The sequence below is a fragment of the Acartia tonsa genome, chromosome 15, assembly GCF_053477335.1.
Source record: "Acartia tonsa isolate MP-2025a chromosome 15, ASM5347733v1, whole genome shotgun sequence".
Taxonomy (NCBI): Eukaryota; Metazoa; Arthropoda; class Copepoda; order Calanoida; family Acartiidae; genus Acartia; species Acartia tonsa.
The window spans coordinates 10,867,706-10,894,401 of NC_137274.1; the positions used below are offsets into that span (position 1 = coordinate 10,867,706).

General features: G+C 30.0%; 1 protein-coding gene across 1 annotated transcript; it reads right to left on the reverse strand.

The window, feature by feature from the left end:
- Positions 1-11,488: 11,488 nt before the first annotated feature.
- On the reverse strand, positions 11,489-26,244 carry LOC145306883 (C-type mannose receptor 2-like). Its single transcript, XM_080149225.1, has 13 exons — positions 26,204-26,244; positions 21,113-21,177; positions 18,980-19,003; positions 16,716-16,838; positions 16,452-16,547; positions 15,534-15,592; positions 14,868-14,943; positions 14,415-14,612; positions 14,024-14,059; positions 13,419-13,541; positions 12,184-12,282; positions 11,667-11,743; positions 11,489-11,503 (listed from the first exon to the last, which is right to left on the reverse strand). The coding sequence occupies exons 2-13, from the start codon at positions 21,174-21,176 to the stop codon at positions 11,489-11,491; spliced, it is 990 nt and encodes a 329-aa protein (XP_080005351.1). The 5' UTR covers position 21,177; positions 26,204-26,244.
- Positions 26,245-26,696: the final 452 nt, after the last annotated feature.

Here is a 26,696-nt window from a genome sequence, read left to right on the forward strand (position 1 = left end):
TGTGTCTGTCTATCTAATTATTAAAATTTCAGAAAATAAAGAACTAATTTGATTTGCCTTAAAAATATTCTGTTGGCCCCATACTGTAATGATAATTTTTACAGCATAACTCAATATAACCTAACCTAACCTGACATAAAGTAATAAAGAAACATAAAACTAACCCCATTATTTTCAAGTTATTTTTTTTTAAATTGGGGAAGGATTATCAGGGCTCAGGATGGTTCTTTGAGATACGGCACCAAAATGTAGTAACTATATTTGTGAAGGGTTTAATAACAAATACCTAAGCAAAATCTTTTATTAACTAGCCTAAAAATTGTGGTTACTTTTGTTAAATTTGGATTAAAGGAAGCCTGCAAGAAATACCACGCTTTAACTGCTGAAAGACTGCCACAAGTAGACCCAATACTCCAAATTTGAAGCCTTCAGCTTCTATAACAAAAAGTTCTAGGCACTTTAAAATGACATTTTATGTACACTGAAAATTTTGAAAGAATTTCAATGCTAATGTTAAAAATTTTGAAATTAAACTACGTGGCCTAGAAACAAAATTATAAGCTTATTTTTGTCATAATTTTAGGTTGACCGTAACTAATTATATTTTTACAATAAAAATACCCATTATTATAGTCAAAATCATTTTAAAAATATTAAGTTTAACTTGCGTTGTACTGAGAGTACTGTAGCCAATCAGAAGGCTGAATCAGCTAAGCAACCAATCACAGCTGAGTTTGCATTAGTTTCCCCCTTTGTTTCCGCTATGATTTTTGTTCACAAATGTAATTTAAATTGAATTTTTTTCATAGATTTTGACTATGAAATGTGGTGTTTTTATTGTAAAAATGTAATCAGTTACCGGCAATCTAAGTTTCTGACAAATTTTCATTGTACATAAAATGCTATTTTGAAATGCATAGAACTTTTTTGTTATTGAAGCAGAAGGCTTAAAATTTGGCGTCCTTTAAGTGGTACAAACTTGCCCATGAGTTATTTTGATCTTGAGAGGGGTAAAACTTGGGCATGATTGTTTTATACATTAAGATCATATAATATCTCATATGCAAGTTAGATTTTGAAAACATTAAAATTGTTTAGGAGGTAAGAGTTGAAGAGAGCTGAATTAAAAAATGCTGAACAAAAATATTATCTGAGGGTTAGAACACATAATTAATAGGTATAGTTAGAACACCTAATTATATTTGTATATACATATGCTGAACAAGCTGAAAATATTTAAATCTTGAATAATTGATTATATAGATGAAAAGTACAATAAAAGCTTTTTGAATTAGAAATATTGTTTTTATTTATGAAGCTAAATATTTCTGTTTTTTTAGCTATCTGACAGATTTTATCCATCCAGTTTTTACTTCCTAATCTTTTTAATTTTCTAATTGCAATTGGTTTATATGATTTGTTTAATGAGAAATATCTAACCAATTAATTTACTCATTTTTTTATTTGGTTGATTTACCTTTTATTCAATTATACATTAAGACCTAGGAAAAAGTATCTTTTAGGTTATGCAGCCTTTATTTCTTAATGTATCATCAAAAGCAGCATATGTTCTTGTTCTCTGTACAATTTTACACCAGATAGAGAAAAAAAAATAATTTAAATTATGTATCAACGGAGACTTTTAAGGCCAAAGTTTCTAAAAAGCTCTTGAGAAAAAGAATTTTTTTCTTTTTCATAACTTTTTGATGGAAATATAATGTAATTTAGGAATTTTTAATTGTTCTATGTATGTATTTTTATATTTTAAAAATACAGTTCTTTGCATTATAGAGTTGTTTTTCTATAATTAAAAGTATATTCACAAAAAAATATATTTATTTAAAAGTAACAGGATATCTCCAAGTCTTTGAATGTGTGTCTGTCTGTTTGTGTGTACCAAAAGTGCTTACTAACTGCTGAACCATTATGGTCCAGGGGAGGTTTATAACTTTTTTCAGAGAGGGTACCACCATCCACCCAAAATAAATCACCCCTAATTTTTTTTCTTCTTTTTCTTTTTAATTCAAAAAATGAAAATGGTTGAGGTTTGCATTATCCCACTCCCCCTTAAGTGTCTCTATAGTCTATATGCCTCTAGGGGCGTTGCTACTATTTGTTTGAAGCTTAAGATCTTAAGCTAAATTTTTAGATCTAAAACTGCTTGTCCAAATTAGTTGTACTTTTCAGGAAAGCTTTATGAATGTCTTGTGGTTGGTTTAAAATATTTTTCTGATCTCACTCACTCTCCCCTAAGGACAAGGAGTGAAGCAACCTGATATAAAAGTAACAGGATGTCTCTGAGTCTTGCATGTGTCTGTCTGTTGGAAATTTGGATAATTAATTAAATCTAGATTGGTTTTTCTATTAACTAGCTGTGTCCAAACTTTTCATCAAATAATTCCACCAATAACAAAAGGGGTAAATTTGTTACCATCATTATTATTGTCCATTGTCTTATCACTTAAGATCATTAAAAATATACAAGATAAAAGGGATGAGGGAGGTTGGGGGGAGGGGGGGGGAAGCATCAAACTCCCATCATTCAAAAGAAGGCCATATAAAAGACAGACAAACATCCAATAACTCTTATGTAAATATTTTATTTTGATTAAGGTTGCGTGATTTTTTATTATAAATTATATCAAATATATCTTTTACAAATGGTGAGGAAGTTGTGCTAAAGGTGTGAGTGTTAAGGCTAAAAACAGTAGTAGAAAATAATATTCCCTAATTATGTGTATTCCGTATGGAAAAATCTATACACAAAAATAGTATTGAAGCATATTTAGTTAATATTATCGATCTTCTACTGTTTTTAAGCCTTAAAACATATGGAATTTTAGCACAACCTACCTCCCCCTTTTTTGAATAAGTAGCTTCAATAATAAAAAAAAATATTAAGAGTTAATTCACCTTAGTGAAGAGATAGATGTACCATTTCTAGATAAACATAGGTAGTATACAATAGTAATCAAGTAAACATAGTTAGTATCCAATAGTATCCAAGAAAACATAGTTAGTATCCAATAGTATCCAAAAAAAGATAGTTAGTATCCAATAGTATCCAAGAAAACATAGTTAGTATCCAATAGTATCCAAAAAAACATAGTTAGTATCCAATAAGATCCAAGAAAACATAGATAGTATCCAATAGTATCCACTAGAAAGATATAACAATGAATTCTGTAAAGAGAAAATTTTATAATAGAATTAATATTCTATTTACAACTTAATAATTTCAAACTTTTGAATAATACCGAAATTAATTCATAGATTTAAAAAAAAAGTTTTAGAATATTTAAAAAAAAAACAATATTTGATTTTTTTAAAGAGAAGCTTTTCTATAATTAGGTTAAGTTCGTCTATTATCATTAATATATGCATGTTAGAATTGTCACATCAATTTCAAACTTGACATGTTGATATCTGTAACAGAACAATTTAAAAAAGAAAGATATAACAAAATATTCTATGAATCTAAATATTTTAAACTAGAATTATATTTTACTTAATATTTATTTATTATAACTTAATTAATTGATTTTTCACCAAAATTTTAGGATATTTTTTTCCAAAAAATATTTTTTTTATTTTAATTATCGTTCATTAAAGCATGTTGAAATTGTCCTATAAATTTCAAACTTGACATGATGATTTCTGTAACAGGTTGGTATGATTCAAAGAGCATAGCAACTCTAAAAGTAATCAAACAATGACCTTGGAATTTTTACTGTGTGAATTACTTTGTAAAAACAGGTTTTTAAGGCATTTAATACAGAGTAGCCTGATGTCTGTCCGTCTGTCTGTCTGAAACTTAAGATCTTGCTGGTTATATACTATTTTCTTGGAGGGTGTGAAATCCAAATCCCCCCACCCCTCAAATTTTTTTAAAAAATGCATTTTAATGTGCTTCAAAGAAACAGATCAAACCCAGTTAATTACCTCTTAGGGAAAAAGCCCTTAGAGACTAGGGGCGAAGCTGCTGGTTATGTTATAGAGAAGTTATGACTATAACATGCACGGTTAGTTATAATGATATAGATAGAATTATAAATATTTGTTTGTGGTTTCCAGATATGCAGACAATAGATTTATTATGCAGACATACAGGCACACAGACAGACAGACAGACAGACATACGGGCACACAGACAGATAGACAGACAGACAGACAGACAGACAGACATACAGGCACACAGACAGACAGACAGCCAGACATACGGGCACACAGACAGATAGACAGACAGACATACAGGCACACAGACAGATAGACAGACAGACATACAGGCACACAGACAGACAGACAGACATACGGGCACACAGACAGATAGACAGACAGACAGACAGACATACGGGCACACAGACGATAGACAGACAGACATACAGGCACACAGACAGACAGACAGACAGACAGACATACAGGCACACAGACAGATAGATAAGAAGCAAGACAGACATTTGCAAGTGAAAGAATTAAGAAGTAATATCTCTAATAACAACTGAGAAAACAGACTGACAGACAAACCTATGAAGATATTATGGCTACAAAAATAAGATCATTAAATAGGTATTCTTCCTGTACAAAGATTTATAAAATATTTTGTAATACCCAGGTAACTCTAAAAAAAGGCCCTCCTCCCTTGAACGATTAGGTTTGATAAACTGTATTATGCTTACAATTATATCATACATTTTTAAAATGACTGTTGAGAATCAGCTTATATTTTATCAGCTAAGTGATGAAGCAAAAAAAATCACGAAACCTATACCCAACAAGGCTACCAAGTACACAATATAAATCAAACTAACTTGACCTACAGAAATAAATGACAAACTATCCCCAACATGAGCCATTCGTAATCATAAAAATAATTCGGAATTTTCCAAAATTATTTTTTTTGTAAAGTTAATAATAATAAAATGAAAAACTACCAGATATCTAAAGGGATCAGGCAATGCCTGATAAATTGATGTACATCCCAAATTATAATAGACACAAAATTACACCCTCTGTAGATTACAATTATTCGTTGAAACATTTTAACACTCAACTTAATAAACCAACCTATCAAAATTCAGTAAAGTCCCCAAAGTTATTAAGTCAACGAAAAAGAAAATGTTTTGACAAACTTTGGGAACTAGTGTTATTAACAGCTCATTGGTCTCTCTCTCTCTAAAAAACTACTAATTGACTGTGGGTTTAAGTGCTCGAATAAACTTTTTGATGAAATACACCAATTGTTATATTTTACCTGTATAAAAAAGTTTAGAAAACCAAAAAGAAAGTATATTATAAAGCAAAACATTTTATAACAGAACAACCATCTATGTTTAATTTTCTGAGATACCAAAAATATTTCAAAGATTTTTTACAAAAAGTTTGGAAGATTTTTTTTCTCAAAAATATAAATTTTATATAAAAATGTTTGTAGCAATCCAAACTACTCAATAATTTCAACATCTATCAGAAATGTCATTTTCTCATCTGCTATTTAAGATATTAGCGGCTACGCCCCTTGAAGAGTCAAGGGACTCTTAATGTGAGATCCTTCACTACAGACAAAAAATCTTACTACTTTATATAAAAGGATACGACATATTAGATTTTATTGCTTAATAACCATCTTCTCTAATTTTTACTTTGTCCATCTGCAGGGATCTGAAGGGATAAGACAATTACCAATAAATTTTATACATACCCAATGATAATACACAAAATTATCCTTTTTATAGATTACAATAAGTAATTGAAACGTTTTGACACTTAATCACTTGAACCTTTCAATCAAAATAAAATAAAAGTCCCCAAAGCAGTTTAGCAAACGATATTATAAAAGTTTGGATACTAATGCAATAAACAGCCCAATGTCCCCTCCCTCCCTGTTCTATTTGCCTGTATTAGAGTCAGAGTACCTATTGCTGATTTGTTCTGGGTTAAACACAATAGGGAAATCCTTGGGGAAGTTAGGACCTATAGTGAAAGGTCGTGAAATCAAATGGTTGGTTGTTACTTAACATATGGATGATATAACCAATTATTCTGTTAAAGATTCTAAATTCAGAAGACAATGAGATGTTTATTACAATAGTACCCAAAGTTTTATATTTATGGTTTTTTATTCGTTGGCATGATAACTTTTGGGACTTCAGCAAATTTTGATTGGTTTATTTATTAAATTAATGTTCAAACGTTTCAACCAACACTTTTAATCTACATATTTTGTGTTTAATCATTGCATGGTGATGTACATCAATTTATTGGCAATTGTCTTATCCCTTTAGATTCCTGATCATACTTCTGTGGGCTCTGTATTAGAAGGCTTAGTGAATGACAGACAATAGCCTGAAACCATCCAAAGACTCCAATTTTTTTGACAATAACTTTTTAAAAGATAATTATCTGAATTTTGGAATAATGTTTCCTAAAATAACAAGGTACAATATTATGAGCAAAGCATTTCTGTAATCAAATCCTAAAATGGAAGTATTTTATTGTATAACTATAAGTTAATGTTTGTTTGTCCTTACATCTTATTTTAGAGCTTTGCTTTTATGGATGTTGTAATCCTTGTTTTTCTCAAGAAATTCGACGATAAAGTGCTTGACTACACAAAAATTTTCTGCAATTTTGTTCTGGATACTGAATTATATAGTAGCTTCATTACTTTACAAGAAAATATTAATTATAGAGGAGCTTTGCTACAGAACAAGGATGACAACATCCATAAAAGCGATTATCTGAAATAGTAGGACAAACGAACATGAACTCTTGTATAGTGTCAGACTTGAATAAGTGTAAGTCTTAACAAATTCGTAACTGCTTAAATACAGGATACTGTTTAAGGCTATAATCAAATTTATAGGACTCGATTATAGAGTTGCTACGCTTCCTAAATTGTACCTAACTGTTAAAGGAATCATCATGCAAAGTTTGAAATCGATTGGACAATTCTAACATGTCTAAATTAACAACAAGAGCTAACTGTTATAGACGGATGGACAAACCTAATTATAGAAATGCTTCACTTATATAAAATTTGATGAAAGGTTTGCTCTTATGGATGTTGTCATCCTTGTTATAATAATTTTACCATTGAGGTAATAGATCTATTATTAATTGGATCTTACACCAGATTATCATGCACTCCAATAAAGTAAAACTTGCAGCTGGCTAAAATATCCCTTTTCTACTCTACTGGATGCACTAACTGACTTATAAATGATGTCCATGTGAGCAACCTAAATTTGATGACAATTTTTGCTCTTTCATAATATACATATAAATATTACATCTATTGTCAAACAAATAATGATTGTTCCTGATTGTCACAGAAAGGAGAAATCCTGTACAATAGATATAGCCAGGGTTTTAAAGGTATAAAACAATGGTTAATAAATTGATGTCTCCATTGATGATACTGTGGTATAAACAGCGGCGGACTGACAGGGTTTTATTTTAGAATAGTTTTACTTTTTACTTTTACAAAATAAACAACACTAATATTAATCTTAAATTTATTCATTCTATGTTTATAATCAGAATTTTTGTTTGTTAGTCATTAGTTTCAAATCAGATAATTTTATGTTTTAGATGGAATTTTAGTAAATTTTTTATGAAATAATCCAAATTCCACTTTTTTTTGCAAAATTTTGATTTTGCGGGTTTTCCACACAACTTAATTATGTTAGGTGTGTCTTGAGAACTGTGAAAGATGTGGTTTAGAATAAAGTTGAGTACAAGCTGGGGCTTGAAGCCTAGAATTTACTAAACATTATTTATTGTACACATAATCATAAGGTTTCTAGGTCATTTGTTAAAAACTATTGCAATGACTTTGCATGATGCAATTGTGACCACAATACACAAAATTACACCTTCTGTATATTTAAATTAGTGGTTAAAAGGTTTGGGAATCAACTTTATGAACCAACCAATCAAAATTCTATGATATGCCCCAAAGTTGTTAAGTCGACATATAAGAAAACGTTATTGTAAAACTTTAGGGACTAGTGTTATTAACAGTGTTATAGAGTTATTTCTTAGAACTAATTTTGTTCTAAATTAGGTTACCATGATCCCTTTACAATTTTGGTAAAATTTTCTTGATAAATCTTGTTTTCATTGCTTTTCAGCGAACCCTCTTAAATTGAATTAATTGCCCATTGTCCCCTCCCTTACTCCCTGCCCTTCTCTCTCTGACTCCTTTCCAAACATCGACATTTACAAATGTTAAAATCTCAACTAGCTGACATTTTAGAAAAATAATCACAAAACCTTGTATATTTAAAAGTGTATTCATCAACCAAAAGCATCCAACTTTAATTTACAAGTTCTTTCTTCATATGATATGAATATAATAATCAGACCTTATTTTTTTCATTTTATTATATGCTAGCAGCTGCGCACCTAGCATGTATGGGCCCTTTATACAAAGTAGTAAGAAGGTCGCAAAAAATAGCCTAAAACCATCTCAAGATCTATATTTAGCTTTCCTAAAAAGGAAAAGCCAATGGTTTCAGTAATCAAACAAAATTAAGCTTCAGACAATAAGATCTTAAAATAAATAGAATAAGTCAAAATATGAAGCCAAAAATAATTTATTTTGTCCAAAATTTTGAAAATAAAAAAAAGATTACAAAATAAATTTTCTTTTCTGATCATTACCAAGGTCATCATCATCCAATTCATCTAGAAATCTAGAAAGTAAAACAGATTGAAATTAGTAACGTGCGACATAAGTCTTTATAATGTGGAACATTTACTGTTGCTATATAATCATGGATATTAATCTTAATGTTCCAAATATATTTTAAAAGATTAAATCATTTTAAAGTACTTAAATTTATATAAAAGATTGGTCCCTTTAAATACAATTTCTTCTTCGAACATGAAGTGGGGGGGGGGGGCGGGGGAAGATGGTCACCTATTCTGACCCCTATTTGGACAACGCCTAGTTGAGCTAGAGGGCTAAAAAATTTGTGAAGTTTCTTGTGTTAATATAGAAGTTCTGACATGGATAACCACAAAAATAAGGTATAAACCACAAGGGAAATAAATCTAAAATGATAATCGGGGTGTAGATGTAGAGATCGTCAATTCTATGAGTAGTTGCCCCTCAATGACAGCTGAAATGACTTATAGGTTTCATGATTTTTTTCCGACTTAATTTTGTATATTTATATATTGGTATAAGCTGGGATAACTAGATATTTTGCTTTCACTTTTTCTATAGCACAATTTGAGCCATTATTTGCTTCCTTACCGCCTTTTATTTAGTACAATTCGTCTTTAGGTTATGTTTTACCCAAGAACTTGTAATTATAATTACCTTATATCTTATTATATGTATATTTACATAATGCATAGCCTGAATAATCGTTGTAGATTTCTAACCATTGCCAATTTTTTCCTCTATGGGCCTAAAATTTTAAAAGCTAGCATTCAATCATTTTATTAACCCTTAACGATCGGGTGAGGGGGGGGGGGTCATTGAACGTCCCCCCTCCGGTTTTTTCTATCTCATTTTCTGTGTGTGAAAGATAAAGATCCCAAACTGCGTGACTTTTTAAGTTTTAATATTTAAAAGGCTCCTGTCCGCAATTTTTTACTTAGAGACTTCAAATTTTAAACTTAAGCTTTTCTTACAAGTCTACATAACGTATAAACTGCGGTGGCAGCTGCCAAGTACAGCTGCGGCCGCTGAAATTTTTCTTTAGATACTACTAATATAAAATTTACATAAAGACAAACATTTTCTACAAAAAAAATGTTCTTCTAGCTTCAAAAATAAGAAAATTACAGCCGTTTAAAATTTTTAAGTATAAAGGACCTAAAAACAAAGGTTGTTAAATAAAAGGGTGAAGGAAGCGAACATTTACTTTGACTAACTTAAGGTCGGAAATTCATTATCTAACAAAATATTTGAAAACATGCCTTATAAGTGTCCTATTTTACTTATTCTGGGCCTACCTAAAAATGCCGGAACTCGAACTGGGTGCTCCTGACGCTATATTCTTGTTCACAAACATTGTTTGCATTGAAGAAATATTTACATAGACGTTGATTTTGTTAAAATATTCGTATCCAAACTAAAGTTATGAAGGTTTATAGATTTTTTAAAATAGGGTAGCTTCGCTCCTCCAAAACAGCAAGACGTACTTACCAAATGCACATTAGAAGTTAACAGGAGCAAAATTTAAGTTATTTCGGAGTTAAAGCAAAAGAAATTACATCATTTCTACAAATACAAGCTTATTTATTGAAGTTTACATTTGTCAAAAGATCCCACTGTGAAATTTTTTAGCCTTTTATCTTTAATAGGAACTGAGATAATAGGAGGGGATGGCATTAAACGCCCCCCCCCCCTAACCGACTGTTAAGGATTAATGTATTTGAAACAATAATGTATTTAAAAATTAAACTGTAATAAACATTATGTTTTAGTTGTAATCAATATTCTAGTTGGTTTTTTATTCTGTAATTATGTAATTATTCTTTTTTTAGTAGCGAAGCTACTCTATAATTCACTTTGTCTGTACGTCAGTCCGTCCGAAACGTTATGGGGGAAATAGGATTTACTCAGCTCCTATAAAAGATATAATGCTGAAACTTTTTGACAACATTCCCATCATAAAGGAGCACAATTAACTATAAAACATCGATGGCGGTCGGACTGCTTTTTAGCAGGTTTTAGGCTATTTTTTTCACATTTTTCTCCATATCTTTGGTATTTATGTTTTCAGTTTAAGATATCTAAATTAAATTTCCCGTCATTTGAAAAAAACAAACAATGACGGTCACACTGCCTTTTTGCAGGTTTTGGGCTATTTTTTTATTTTTACATTTTCCCCCATACCTTTGGTCCGATTTTCAATTTTTTTTCAGTTAAAGATATCAAAATTAAATTTCCCGTCGTTTAAAGAAAACAACAATGACGGTCAAACTGTCTTTTAGCAGGTTTTTGGCTAGTTTTATATGTTTTACATATTTTCCCATATCTTTGATATTGTTGGTCCGATTTTCAAACTTTTTTGCGATGACAGTATCAAAATATTTTTCTCATTGTTTTGCACATTTATTATGTAATTTACTTTAACTGTCCTCATCATACAAAATAAACAAGGTTTCATGTTTATTTTCTCCAATAAATCTATTCTTGATTTTAACAAATATACTTTTAATCTACTTATAAATATACATATTCCCATCCACGATTTTTTGTGCTTTGCTACTTATGGATGTTGTCATCTTTGTTATAATGCATACAAGGGAATAGATTTCCAAAATAATTTGTCAATGTAGAAATCACTAGAGTGGGTCAATTTTCAATGATTTTTCTTTATATTGAATGTGGTACATTTAACCACCATTTATTTTTAAATTTAGGGTTTTCTTTATAGGGTAAATTTTTCTTTATTTTGCTTTATTCGCCTAAACCTGATTTGTCTAGTACAATAAGGATAAAAAATAGGTTATAAAAATATTGAACTTAGCCAGAGATATCCTGAAAATTACTATCAAACCAAATTTTTTTTGCAGAAATGATTTTAATAATTTTAATTTCAAAATTCTTTGTAGGAGTGCTCTGGCTTGGATTAATATTTTTAAAATTAATTTTTATTCTTATTCTACTCTTCAGGTACTAAGATTATAAAAAATAAATTTACTGCAAGATAGTTCCGTTCAGTGTTGTTTCGTGGTGGATTCCAGGAACCCAAGTCAGTAATCCAGTCAGTAAAACTAACTAAATTTTAAAGTAAGAGATTTAATTATTCCATTAATATAAATACAAGGAAATGAATAAACCTAAAACATCAACAATGCTTTCATACAAAATATCCTGGTGGATCCTTTCATCTTGAAATATATTTAAACATAAATGAGGGCCGGCAGGGACGTCCAATCTTTTTTTTGGGGGAGAATGTAAAAAATCTGGATAGAGGGTATTTCTGAAAAAATGGAGCACTTTATGTAAAAGTACCCATATCACTTTCCATGAAAAGACTGTTAAACAATAAAAAATATAAAGATATTTGATCAAAATTATGAATGGTTTGACCTAATAAGCGTATTTGACCTGATTTTGCACCCAACTCTACAAAACTACGCGAAAAAAATAACCCTCTTTATTTACTTTTAATATATTTGTTAATACTAACTACCAATTACAGTTACAGATAATACCTGGAGATCCATCTGTCCACAACCAAGTGAGTTCCTGTTGTTCATCAGTACCACCAAGCCATACATGAGCCATACCAAGTCCACTCTGTGTCAGCACCTCTAAATAATAATATAATAATTTAGATAGAAATGATACTATTCCTTTTTGAAGTTTCAACATTAAAGCAAAGCATTTTTGTAATTAGGGTTGATTGGTATGTACAGTAAGATCTTATTGTTAGTTTATGCATGTTAGAATTTCCCTATTCATTCCAACCTGAAGCTGGAGGCACTTTAACAGATGTTAAAGCTAAAATAAACAATTCTGGGACAGCCTTTGTCAGCTTAAACAAAATTTGGAATTCCAACAACATCTCCATAAAGACCAAGTTAAGACTTTTCAAGTATAATGTTCTCTCTGTTTTGCTGTATGGGGCCGAAACTTGGTTCCTAAACACAGCAGTGGTCTCCAAGCTATAGAAATATGTCAATAAATGTCTCAGGAGAATTCACAAAATCTTTTGGCCAAATAAGATCACAATTGCTGAGCTTTTAGAGCGAAGTGATAAAACAGAGAAAATGGGGTGGTTGGGGCACACTAAGGAAAGAGCATGATGATATAACCAATCAAACCTAGACTTGGAACCCCCACATAGAAAAGAGGAAACCAGGTAGACCAAAAACAACCTGGAGGAGGGAACTCCTAAGTGAACTGAAAGATAAGAAAATTCCATCTATCAGGATTGCCTCAGAACGTGCCCAATCTAAGGAAGATTGGAGAACCATTGTGCATGGCCTACGTTATGCCGAGAACTAAAAGGCAATGGTGATGATGATTGTAAAACCCTTACCAAAAATTTTATTACTTTTCATATTAATTATTTTGTTTAGACTTTTATGTATACTCTGCTTTTTAAGTTCTGACAAAAATTAGTTAATGTTTGTTTGTCCTTCCATGATTTTTTACCTTCGATTTTATAGTTGTTATCATTTATGGATACCATGTCCTTTTATTCAATTATTTCATACTAGCGTCTCCGCCCATTATATCTAGTGGCTCTGTATTCAAAGAGGTAAAAATGAGGTAGAAAAATAGCCTAAAACCACCTTAATATTGAATTCTGAGTAAGGCCACTTGCAGTGCCCTAACTATGCAGGGCTACCCTCTATCCAATATAACCAGATAATGGGATGACAAATTTCATATTTCCCCAACCATAAATCTTATCTTTATTTTTTGAAGAATCGTCACAAACCTTTTACAAATTTCCACTCGTAACTTGACCGTATAGAAGCAAGTTCTACACCCTGGGCCTCACATTCAGACTTTGCTTCATACCAAGTTCTCAATGTATCAGTTAACACTTTGTACCAATATCCTGAAAATATTTAAGAACGAAAATCAAATAAATTTAAAGGGGAAATATTCCAAGTTGGGTAAAAACAAAAAAAGTTTGTGTATTGATAATAAAACAATCCACCGTTTATAATTCTTGAAAAACATAATTTTTTGAAAATCTCCATCTTGGCGGGCACAGGATGCCAGCAAACCAGGAAGGGTAAGCCAGGTTAAAATGCAATTTTTTTTTGTTTAAACAAAGCATTTTATGTTATCAAAATACTGAAATATCTTAGAGTAGTACATCCCAATATAAAAAAAACATTCAAGTCCATTTCAGGTTCTTGGTATGATCCTGCAGGTCTCCAGAACTCTTTAGTTTAGGAAGCGAAATTTGACTTTTACTCACTTTTCGTCAGAAATTCTTTATCAAACAGAGAATATGCACAAAATTGTAAGGGTTGATTTTAAATAAAATAAATATATTCAACAATTAATCTAATAGATTTAAAATATGTTTACCTGTGTATGCATTAAAATATCCATTACTGCAATCAACTAAAATAACAATAAAACAATCAATTTCTTTCCTTTAAAAATTTTTAACTATAGCTAGATCTTTATGATGAATCGGAAAAAGGGGCAAAATTTTAAGTAATTGTGGTAGGGTGAGAACGAATGCATTATAGAGATGCTCCGCACCCTAAATGACTCTTTAATTGTTATGTACAGTTATGTGAGAGCTAAAAATAGATTGCTGATAACAAATAATAACGTCATGTAATTGTTATCACCAGTCAAGCCTACTGACGGAGGGGGGGATGTCTCCCCCCTCCCCCCAACCATCTAAGGAGCCTTTATCCTTTCCCCAGCTACGCCTTTACCTGGATGATCAGAACCTGCAAGATCATACCTGGTTTTGTGGTTGGACAAGTAGTCACAGGAGGGCAAGTTGGCGCTGGTGGACAAGTTATTGTAGATGGACAAGTAGTCACAGGTGGACAAGTTGGCGCTGGTGGGCATGTTGTTGTAGATGAACAAGTAGTCACAGGTGGGCAAGTTGGAGCTGGTGGGCATGTTGTTGTAGATGGAGAGGTAGTCAAAGGTATACCTAAATGACATGCAAACTTAGATTTCCAAAAAAGGGGTAATGGATTAAAGTGTCAGTTACTTTAATAAAAATATAATTCAGTAAGAAGCTAAAATAGCACAAAAGTTTTTGACTGTTAATTTTTTTGTACCAATAAATCTAATAATGACAAAAAAATTTCATATTGTAACTAGATTTTAAAAGTTTAAAAAAAGGGAAAGATTGTCTTTACCCATAAATCACGTTTAAGTACTCAAATTAATTATCTGTAATTACCTGGTTTTTTGCACACAGCATACAAGGAAACACCACAATCATAGTCATACCATTTCCAACTCACATCTTTGTTTGCCTGGAAGTTTAAAACTCCACATTTCAAAATGTTCTTGCATTATTTGCAATTCAGAGCATTTTTTTAAAATCCATATTTAATGAAATTGTATTATAATGTTTTTTTACAAACAAATTTTATTATTCTTACATACTACTTGATATTTAACAAGCAAAGAGTTGTGAATTTAGTCTTTAAGTTGCTTTCATAAAAAGTGCCTGTTGAAATTTATTTTATTTTGAAATAACTTTTTGATTTATTTCAAAAATAGTCAAGGGGGCTTACTGTGCTCAACAAGGCACTTTTGAGGGAAAACCCGAAAGTTTATATTATGCAACATTTGAGGATTTCTGTAAAGGTGCATTATTAATACTTTAATTTCTTTATTCCCAGACCTTGTAGGAATTCTGTTTGGCTTTCCTGTGTTTCAAATTAACTTAATTTAACTAGGAATGAGCACCAAATATTATTACAATTTACAAGACTTTCCTCCTTATTTTTAATTCTAAAGGAAGGGAAGATTTCTGCGGTGCACTCATTGCTGGAAGAAATTTTGCCATTTTAATATTTTATTTAGAAACAGTATTGAAATTATGATAAAACTCATTTACCACCATACAGTTATTACTTCTCTTCAGTGGAAAGCGAGGTATCCAGGCAATATCAATAACTAAATTATAAAGAAAATTTAATCATTTAAAATATACATACAACAATAGAACTATTAAATCTAGAAGCTCAATATATATAGTAAAGAAGTTTAAAAAGGATATACTAGATGGTTTCTTTATTAAATAATTGTCACAGTTAAAACATTATCAGAATTAGCTAATATCTTGCTGATAAAAAAATGAATTAAAAAAACAGGTAGCAACTTGGTAGGTTTTAAAAGTCTTCTATTCTTTTTAAAAGGTATAATCATCGTTTATTCAGGAATAACTTAAACTATCTTTAAAAAAAAGATACCAAATATTATATACTTTGAAACTGAAACATCAAATGTTACTGAGTACAATCTAACCAGATTCCTTAATTAACAGAAGATATTACAAAAAATGTAAAACAATTGTGCGTGGTATGTATTTAATATCTTGTCAACCTATAGAACAAATTAAACTTAATTTTCAGGAAGGGTTTATATTTGACTAGAGGGTTTGTTTTTATTACAGTCAGGGACAAGGGAAAGTGATTCTTACAAACAATTCTTAGTGAAATTTTCCCTACAGCCCTCTTTCCTTATTATTTCATTTCTTACCAACTTCCCTTCAGTTACATCAAAAAATAAATTTTATGCCAACAAAATATTTAATCTTTGGCAGTTTTAAATGGAATTATTTTTTTGAATAAAAGACCCTGATTAGAGGATAACTCCATAAAATATATGATACAACAAAAGAAAAAAAATAAGAAAAAACTACCTCACTTCATTTGATTTAAATTTATTCCAAAATAATCAGTGCTCAACTGGCACTTTGTGTGAAAGCACCTATATTGGTGTTACCATAAAATATACTCTAATCACCACATACCTGGAGAACCATCTGTCCACAGCCACTTTCCTTCCTGTTCAACATCAGTAGCCCCAAGATGTACATGCAGATCTACTCCACTGTTTACAATAAGATCTAAATAATAATATATGAACAATATATTAATTATGTTTTTATTTCTATTAATTCTATATTTTCCTAATGGAATGTAATTTATCATTTAGATGTCGATATTAAATGTACATGTTGTTTTGTTCATTCCTTTAAGGGTACACATTTTAATTTTTAATAATTTTTACAAACCTTTTACAAATTCCCATTCTTGAGCTGTTCTGATAGAGGCAAGTTCTGCTCCTTCTAATTGACATTTCAATTTTGCATCATTCCAGGTTCTTTTTTGATCTTTTAACACTCTGTAGCTATGTCCTTTATATAAATTATAATATAATATGTTGTATTATCGTACCTATGCAATAATAATTTTATCTAATAAACAAATATATTTTTTGAGACATAAGTAGAATACTTTATAATAAACCTCTATTTTAATCTATTTCATTATTTTATTTATTTTTCAGAAAGTGCATAAACTGTGTTTCTTTAGGCTTACATAGATATAAAAGATATTCATATACAATCCCCTAGGCCATCATAAGCAGGAATAAGGTATAACCAACAAGCAAATAAATTCAAAAAATGATTTGGGGGGCAAAATAACGCAACCTTTATTAAATTGCCTTTTTCAGCTGTCGTTGGGGGGCAAAATTTGTATTTCACCATCAAGAAATCGAGGTAGATCGCGGCATTTTATAAATCTTGTGCATGCTTTGTAAACAAAAAAATTCAATAGTAGCAGACAAAAGTTTAAGTAAAAATGATAAAAGACTGTCCACTACCAGAATAAAAATTAAGAAGATTTTATTTTGAAAGAATCATGATCAAAATTCTGACCTCCTACTGATAAGTTAACCCTACTCTTTTTTTTTAGTGGAAACCTATGTAGTTCTCTTTCGTATTTTGGCCTCTCACATCGCTATATGCACCCCATAAGAAAACCTATTAGTTAGAGGTTACATTTTTCAAAGGGTTTTGTATGCCATGCTGTCATAAAAAATTTGTTAAAAATAAAACAGAAATAGTTTAAGGAATAAAGTTAAAAGTTTCCACAATTAGATTTTTTTCTTGAGGACAGTCCTTTAAAAATAAAGATTCTAGTTTTAACTATAATTTGAATAGACGTAGTATATCTAGATGGTCAATCTGGACTTTTAATCTGTCTCTCTTAAAACCTTTTTGTTTATTTATACTTATATAGAATTGGTTCTATTAATATGAATGACTAATATGTAATGTCATATGCTTCACATTATATGTGGGAAGAAATTTTTACACGATATATATATACCCAAGGAAAGCTTTATCCAAATAAATGTGACCATTTATAGCAAACGAAATAACAAAATTACTACTCTTTTGTAACAAAATCTGAACTTTTCATAATCATACATTTGTAGTGATTATTCTCCTATTTTTGTTCCTATTGTCTGATTTAGAGAGTATATTTCTAGATCACATCTAATAAAAAAGATTTTCTTCAACAACCAATGACAACTTTACACATTATAATTCGGTCAACTGAATTTGAGTTTCCGATAGTGTACATAGTTTCCTCATCCTATCTCAGTATTTACTACTAGCTAAAAAAGCTTCAAACTTTTAATTTTTCAAATTTTGATTTTATTTGGAAGTTTGAAGCTTTTTTAGCTAGTAGTGAATATTGAGATAGGATGATTAAACTGTGTACACAATTGGAAACTCAAATTTCGTTGACCTATAATCATTATCCACCGTAATAATGGATATAGTATATGTGGATAGATTGACAGGAGAATATTTTTTGCCACTTTAGGGTGCTTTTATACAGGGATCTAAATGGATAAGACAGTGGCCGATTAATTGATTTACATCCCAAATAACGGTACACAAATTACCCGTTCTGTAAATTTAAATTATTATTTGAAATATGTTAATAATTAACTTAATGAAATAACCATCAAAATTCACTTATGTTCCAAAAGTGATAAACCAACAAATAGGAAAACATTAATATAAATCTCTGGGGACTGATTTGATTAACATTCTTGGGGACTAACAGCCTATTGTCAACTCTCTCTCTGATTATATAGTACTCATTTATTAGTCATCCGGTAGGAGGGGAAAGGATGGGGTAAAGGATAAAGATGTGGGGTATTGTTAGCCAGCTGAGAGTATAATTTTATTAGAGTACATAATTATTTGGTGCAATATCCATGTAATAATATATCGTTTACCATAGTATTTTAATTCATAGTATTTTGATGCTAACAATTGAATCTTCCAAATAACAGGTTTTAAACAACTATGGTGAAATAGGCTTAAATAATTAATTCGCTTGTTGGTTATACCTTATTCCTGCATCCTAAGGAATTTTAGGATATTTCATTATCTTATAGTAATATTTTATGATTACGCCTTCTAATTTTCCCAGCCCTCCTATTAAGGTCCTACCAAATTTAAATTTTAATTACCTGTTTTAGGATCTAAAGTGTAATCTGAAATAATATATAACATTAAAATGACATTTATGTTCTACAATACATTAAAAAAAATTTATTAGTATGTATATAATTGGAAATAAGTTAATAAGTCGAATAGAAGAGGTTGATAAATCAGGGTTTAGCAGCCAAACAAAAGCCTCAACATCCTGTTAGCTTTGGTTAACTTAGATTTTAGTATTTAATTGAAAATTATTCATATTATGTACTTTGCAATACTTTAATTATCTAAAAAGCTAAATTTAAATCATGTATTTCTTTGCAGGATTTGAACTGGAATTCTTATATATAAATTCAAGTTGTTAAAACCGAAAAACTATCTTTTACTTTACATACATTGTTAAAAATTAACTTTAGCATCTATGAACTTTATTTTCAAAGCTACACTGTAAAGGAGAACCATATTGGTTCAGCGGTTAGCAAGATACTTCAATACAAATAGACAGACAGACATCCTGTTATTTTGTAGATTTGTAATAAATGTTCATAAATATATTTTAAAAGCAAATGGATTTGAATCTGAATTCTTAGTTATGAATTAAATAAAATGTTAAAAAGAAGTTGTATCAACTTTTTTGCTTTTTATTTAAGATAGCTAGCCGGTTCTTTCAGTAAGTAGTAGATGTAAAATTTTTCATAGAATTCAGATATGCAATCGTTTTTTTTGTAGACCTCTTATTTTTTAAGTAATTTAAGTTTTTTAAAAAAATAATTAAGTCGGTTTTAAGGTATTAAAACGCAACAAAATAAAAGAAGAAAATGGCCAGTATGAACAAAAATAGTAAGATCTTTAATTTGACACCTTACTTTTAAAATTCTGTTGAGTAATTGTTGAAAAAATCTATTTTTTTAACCTTGGTTTAATGAAAACTTTAGACCTAAATATTTACTCAAACAGACATAAAAAACATGGGTTCATATATACCTTTAGAATCAGAAAAATATTACAAATCTATTCTAAGCAAAATTGAAAAAGTTTTATAAAACTATTACAAAAAAAATAAGTTTATTTTAAGAATCATAATTTTCGGCTTTAAAGGGTTAGCTTGAACCAAACCTGAACTAAACCTAAACAAAAGACAATGCAATGTAGCAGATATTTTTTAAACACAAGAAACAATAATGTATTTTTAACTGCATTGTTTTGAAGTTTATAAACAGACTGATGCATATTTGTTCATAATTTTTCATTCTTTACATGTTCTTTAATATCACTATATTTATTGTAGTATCTATTGTATATATTGTATGAACGTTCTCCTTTTTTTCTGGCAATTCTATAGGTTAATTTTATAGATTAAGCTTCCCGATTCGTCAATTTTTGCGATTTGTGATTGGCTAGTTTAGTAGTTACAATTCTTAAAATAAACTTTTTATTTTTTCTATTTTTTATAACAATTTTTTAAAACTTTTTCAATTTCGCTTAGAATGGATTCATATTATTTTTCTCATTCTAATGGTATATATGAACCCATATTTTTTATGTCTGTATGAGAAAATATTTAGGTTTAATGTTTTGATTAAACCGAGGTTAAAAAAATATATTTTTTCAACAATTACTCAACAGAATTTTAAAAGTAAGGTGTCAAATTAAAGATCTTACTATTTTTGTTCATACTGGCTATTTTCTTCTTTTATTTTGTTGCGTTTTAGTACCTTAAAACCGACTTAATTATTTTTTTTAAAAACTTAAATTACTTAAAAAATAAGAGGTCTACAAAAAAACCGATTGCATATCTGAATTCTATGAAAAATTTTACATCTACTACTTACTGAAAGAACCGGCTAGCTATCTTAAATAAAAAGCAAAAAAGTTGATACAACTTCTTTAAAAAAATATCTAGCGCTTGACTTTGACCAGGCTGACAAAAATTAAAGGTGGTAATTTTAAACACTCTCTTTTTGTGTATAAAAATTTGTGTTATTGGGGATTGAAGCAAAGCTTATCTATGGCCTTCCGCCTAAACAGGCACAACTAGTACTTCCAGCCCAAGGTCGTGCTATCAAAGAGTTTGTTGGCTGATGGGTGTTACTTAACTTTATAATAAGGAGATATTTAGTTCCCGTATGAGCTAGACTTTCCATAAAAAAAAATAGAATACTTACTACAACAGTTCCCAGTATCAAACAATGCAACAAGCACAACAATAAAGGATAATATTACTCTCATCCTAAATCATAAGAATTAGACTTATTTTCAAAGGATTAAATCCGGTTCATCACTATATTAAACGATCATGTATTGTTTAACAAATTATATTTCATGAAATAAATTAAAATTTTTAAATTGAATGCTTTAACCAACAATGAAATTAATTCAAAAAAAGTTTTAGCTGTCGTTGGGGGTGAACATAGTAAAATTGACGACGATTTTAGTTTAGATTTATTTTAGTTGTTGGTTATACCAGATCGAGCCTAAAATTTTTATTAAAAATAATCGATTATATTTTTATTTGATTCCATGGTTTAAAATCAATTTGGTATTTTATTAAAAGGGAAGCTTTTCTATAGTTAGGTTCGGTCCGTCTGTCCGAGAAGGATAGTATTTTTCGTTAATTTAGGCATGTTAGAATTGTCCTATCAAAACTTTGCATGGTGATTCCTGTAGTAGTTAGGTACGATTTAGAAAGCGTAGCAACTCTATAATCATTACCTTTGTCCCTTTGTCCATTTTATACATGATGCTTTTTTACTGTTTAACAACAAATTCTTATATGATCTAATTATCCGATTGATCTGATTTTTAAAAGCGAAGCTTTTCTATACCTCCAATTACCTCATACGGGCGGGATTGCAGTCAAGGACCTTATCGACTTGATGTACTGTCCAGGTCCTGGTCCAGCAATCCAGGAGAACTAAGGGTGACTGGTACGCACCCTTTTCTGTCCAAACACCCAAGGATATTAGGTTAAGTAACATCCAACAGACAACCAACTCTATGTAATGCACGACCTTTGTCTGAGAAGTTCCAACTGTGCATGGTAACGAGTTGCGCCTGTTTCGGGCCAAGGCATTCCCCCTACTCTAACTATTTATGTCGCGCATCTGACATAGCAGCAGTAAGAACCATTTTTAACGTCTTTAGTTATGACGCGGTGTTGGTCTGAGATTCGAACCTATCACCTTCCCGACGACGAGCGGATGCGCTACGTGTTGAGCCACGGTCGCGGGTTAAGCTTTTCTAAAATTAGGGTCGGTCCGTCCGTCCGTCCATTCGTACAAGACGGATATTTTTTTTGTTAATTTAGGCATGTTAGAATTTTTCCTGTCAATTTCAAACTTTGCAAGGTGATTCCTGTAGTAGTTAGGTATGATTTAGAAAGCGTAGCAACTCTATAATTATTACTAGAATGTCCGCACGTCCATTTTAAAAATGTTTTTTTTTTACTTTTTTAACAACAAATTTTTATGTGATCCAAATATCCGATTGATCTGTTTTTTGGTATATTGAATCATGGGACAACAAAGTATAATGTTATAGTTATAAGCAAAGTAACCTATAATCAATTCCTAAAAATGTAAGTATGTCCATAAACATTATGCTCTATCAAGCAGTTTTTCAACAAATTTACTCACAATTTTGCGTCGATTCTTATACATTTATATTCTGATTATTTATTTCTGACACTACACAAGTGTTATTGTCCGTTTGTCCTACCGTTTCAGGGCTTTGCTTTTATGGATCTTGTCATCCTTATTTTTATATTGATTCCTAGGACAATAAAGTGCAATATTATTTTATAATTATATACATCCTAAAATGTAAGTATGTACATACATGAACATTATCCTGTAAGCAGTTTTTCAACAAAGAAGGTGTATCAACTTTTTTGCTTTTTATTTAAGATAGCTAGCCGGTTCTTTCAGTAAGTAGTAGATGTAAAATTTTTCATAGAATTCAGATATGCAATCGGTTTTTTTGTAGACCTCTTATTTTTAAAGTAATTTAAGTTTTTAAAAAAAATAATTAAGTCGGTTTTAAGGTACTAAAACGCAACAAAATAAAAGAAGAAAATGGCCAGTATGAACAAAAATAGTAAGATCTTTAATTTGACACCTTACTTTTAAAATTCTGTTGAGTAATTATTGAAAAAATCTTTTTTTTTAACCTCGGTTTAATAAAAACTTTAGACCTAAATATTTTCTCAAACAGACATAAAAAACATGGGTTCATATATACCTTTAGAATCAGAAAAATATTACGAATCTATTCTAAGCAAAATTGAAAAAGTTTTATAAAACTATAATAAAAAAATAAGTTTATTTTGAGAATCATAATTTTCGGCTTTAAAGGGTTAGCTTGAACCAAACCTGAACAAAACCTAAACAAAAGACAATGCAATGTAGCAGATATTTTTTAAACACAAGAAACAATAATGTATTTTTAACTGCATTGTTTTGAAGTTTATAAACAGACTGATGCATATTTGTTAATAATTTTTCATTCTATACATGTTCTTTAATATCACTATATTTATTGTAGTATCTATTGTATATATTGTATGAACGTTCTCCTTTTTTTCTGGCAATTCTATAGGTTAATTTTATAGGGCAAGCTTCCTGATTCGTCAATTTTTGCGATTTGTGATTGGCTAGTTTAGTAGTTACAATTCTTAAAAGAAACTTTTTATTTTTTCTATTTTTTATTACAATTTTTTTAAACTTTTTCAATTTTGCTTACAATGGATTCATATTATTTTTCTCATTCTAATGGTATATATGAACCCATATTTTTTATGTCTGTATGAGAAAATATTTAGGTTTAATGTTTTGATTAAACCGAGGTTAAAAAAATATATTTTTTCAACAATTACTCAACAGAATTTTAAAAGTAAGGTGTCAAATTAAAGATCTTACTATTTTTGTTCATACTGGCTATTTTCTTCTTTTATTTTGTTGCGTTTTATTACCTTAAAACCGACTTAATTATTTTTTTAAAAAACTTAAATTACTACTTAAAAAATAAGAGGTCTACAAAAAAACCGATTGCATATCTGAATTCTATGAAAAATTTTACATCTACTACTTACTGAAAGAACCGGCTAGCTATCTTAAATAAAAAGCAAAAAAGTTGATACAACTTCTTTACAAACAATTTTGCTCAGTTAGGCATAATTTAAAAAACATAGATACTCTATATTCATTACCAGAATGTCCGTAGGTCCATTTTAAACATGTTAATTTTTAAAAAAATTTAACATCAAATTTTTATATGATAAATATCCAATTGATATGATTTTGGTATATTGATTCCTGGGACAACAAAGTATAATGTTATAAGCGAAGTAACCTATAATCAAGTCCTAAAAATGTAAGTATGTCCATATTTATTGTGCCGAATCAAGCACTTTTTCAACAAATTTATTTACAATTTTTCTTCAACTCTTATATATTTATATTCTGAATATTAAGTTCTAACACTATACAAATGTTAATGTCCGTTTGTCCTACCATTTCAGTGCTTCGCTTTAATGGATCCTTGTTTTTTAACAGTTCTCTAATTAACATAACTTTAACATGCAATGTAACTCAGGACAAGTTGGTGAAATCAAAAATAAGCAAGCCCTTGTTAATATTATTCTCCTGGGTGTCCGTTGGAAAGCAGCCTACTACTGACCATTTTATGGTATAGCGATGAAAAATCCGCAAAGTTAACAGAAAAAAATCTACAAGGTAAAACATAACAGGCTGATTTTAGTGAATATAAGACTAATCCACAAGAAAAATATGCATTAGCTAACTTTTAAAGCAGCTGGTGGTCAAACTGTGGATCACAAAGACTTACTCCAGACATCATAAGAACTGGCATTTAAAAAATCTGGTATAGTTCAGATTCAATTGTGTGCAGTTAAAGCAAGCTCACATGAAAAATTAACAAAGAAGACCATTATTATGCTTATTTTTACATTTTGCTCACTTATAGTACACCTCAGATTCTTCAATACTGGGAATTTTTTGGACCCCTAACTCATCCTTAAGTTCACAAAGCAAATATTTTCTGCTGGGTTAGTCTAAATTCACTAAAATCAACCTCTTATGTAATACCTGGTAGATTTTTCCCTATTTATTTTGTGGATTTTCCATCGCTATTCCATAAAATGGCTGCCAAATACTTTTAATTTTAGCTCAAATATTAAGGAGTAATAAGCATTTTAAAAAAATAGTTTCCGACGGACACCCTCAATGTGCCAAATACTTTTTGAAAAACTACGGCCACACCCCCCCCCCTTCCTAAAAATATTCAAGAGGGTCTTTTTTCTAGGAGCGATTTCTCTAAAAATAAGTTATAACCCTTCCCTAGACAAATAAAAAAATTCATTGTAAAGGAGAACCATATCAGTTCAGTAGTTAGCAAAATGCTTTGCTCTGTACATAAAAGCTTTCTACTTTATATGATATGATTGAAATAGTAATCCTTTTTTAAACGTTCTCATTATCTTTGGTGTTTGGATGGTTCTTAACATTTGGCCAGAGATATATGTATCTTTACCTACAATGCCCTGGCCCGGTTTTCTATTGGATTTTTTACAAGCAGCTATTAGTAAAGTAAAATTGAACCCTTAATAACAAAGTTGCTGGAATCTTTGTTTTGTTCATACAAGACTCTTATAACACTGATATTTACCAAATAGGGCATAAATTATTTGACTTCACTTTAACCGTTCAATATAAAACTAACAAAAACAATGACAATAAACTAACTAAAGGTTTAAACAGTTTAATCTAGAAATAAAAGTTTTATGAAACAAATTTTTGTATGAAATATTATACCTACATTTATATCATGAATTAAAAATAAAACTAATACAAATACAACAAGGATAACAACATTTATAATTAGCGAAGCAAAAAATCTTTTATGACATAGACAAACTGACAAAGTGAGTTATAGAGCAGTCTGACCGCCATGGATGTTTTATACTTAAATATGTTCCATATTAATGAGCATGTTGACAAGAAGTTTCAAACTTTTAACTTTTACAGAAGCCGAGAAAAGCATTTGTGAAAACTAAAAGTAGCTAAAAAGAAGTCTGACAACTTTGAATTTTTTATACTCTATAATGCTCCATATTGATGGAAATGCTGACAAGAAGTTATTGCCCTTCATCTTTTACAGGAGCCGAGAAAATCAGACATACAAAAATACGGACAAATTATAGAGTAGCTTTGCTACTAAGAAAAAGTTAAAAATACTACCTAACAAGAATTACGGTTTACAAATATGTGTAACTTTTCTCTCTTACCTACAAGGTAGATCCAAAGAGATTGAACGACTTATTTTACTATCAAAAATCCACACTTTTAAATACAATTTAATTAACAGAAAAGGTGTTATTTTAAAGGGTGTTTAAAAAAAACCCAATCGCTTCACTCTTTTCAATATAAACCCTACAGTTTTAGTCAAAAACTATCAAAAAATGACCCAAATTATGTTCAAGTAATGACAATGAGAAAGCACTAATGAATTTTGATTTCTACTAACCTCTCCTGAGCATTACAGCTCGAGTCCTAGCCCTTGTGGAGAATTTTTCCTTACATGGAGATTAACATCAACAAATCGTCTTAAGTACTTAAAATCTTGTAGATAGACCCCATAATGTTCAAATTTTTTTATGGAGCATGGAAAGACCCTTCTATAGACGCCTTAACCGGGTTTCTAACTTAATCCTAGCCAATTTGGCATTAAAAA